Source organism: Sinocyclocheilus grahami, unplaced genomic scaffold, assembly GCF_001515645.1.
Source record: "Sinocyclocheilus grahami isolate Dianchi unplaced genomic scaffold, SAMN03320097.WGS_v1.1 scaffold21419.1, whole genome shotgun sequence".
NCBI classification, from domain to species: domain Eukaryota; kingdom Metazoa; phylum Chordata; class Actinopteri; order Cypriniformes; family Cyprinidae; genus Sinocyclocheilus; species Sinocyclocheilus grahami.
Genome location: NW_015518393.1, coordinates 1 through 607, shown reverse-complemented (window position 1 = coordinate 607; position 607 = coordinate 1). Strand labels below are relative to the sequence as shown.

The 607-nt window shown below is 53.2% G+C and overlaps 1 protein-coding gene across 1 annotated transcript; it reads left to right on the top strand.

The window, feature by feature from the left end:
* Positions 1 to 20: 20 nt before the first annotated feature.
* LOC107579899 (polymerase delta-interacting protein 3-like) lies at positions 21 to 487 on the top strand. The gene is made up of 2 exons (XM_016265683.1): positions 21 to 105; positions 192 to 487. Exons 1-2 carry the CDS (start codon positions 47 to 49, stop codon positions 388 to 390), a joined length of 258 nt encoding a protein of 85 aa, XP_016121169.1. The 5' UTR covers positions 21 to 46; the 3' UTR covers positions 391 to 487.
* Positions 488 to 607: the final 120 nt, after the last annotated feature.

The window sequence follows — 607 nt, the reverse complement described above, 5'->3', positions numbered from 1 at the left end:
TCTCTCTCTCTCTCTGTGTGTGTGTGTGTGTGTTTCAGGTCAGCCGATGAAGTGTAACCTGCACATGCAGGGCAGCGTGATCACGTCAGAGCAGCCCATCCTCCTGTGAGCCGCTCCTCCATCAGTGTGATGATGATGATGATGATGGTGGTGGTGATGAAGGTGACTCTCTCTCTCTCTCTGTGTGTCAGGAGGCTGAGCGACTCGCCCGGCGCAGCGGCTCCAGCGCAGAAGGACTCGTCGTCTCGCTCGGGCTCCAAGACGTCTTCAGGGCCGGAGGTGGATCCTCAGACCATCCTGAAGGCTCTGTTCAAATCGTCCGGTCAGAGCGGCTCCAGCGGAGCAGAGCCGAGCGGCCCTCACTCCACCGCCTTCCGCATCAAGATCTGACGCCTGTTTCTACGAGCGGAGCTCCTCACGTTCACACGGCTCCCGCTTCGCTTTTAACGCCTCTTCTCTTTTCTTCAGTAAAGATCTTGCTTTATAATCAGCCGTGTGTGTCTCTCGTTATTCCTCGCATTCCTTCTTTTTGTTCACGTTCACATTCACAGGCTTGAAACTGATGCATTAAACTGATGAAAAGTGACAGTAAAATATTAAAGATTTC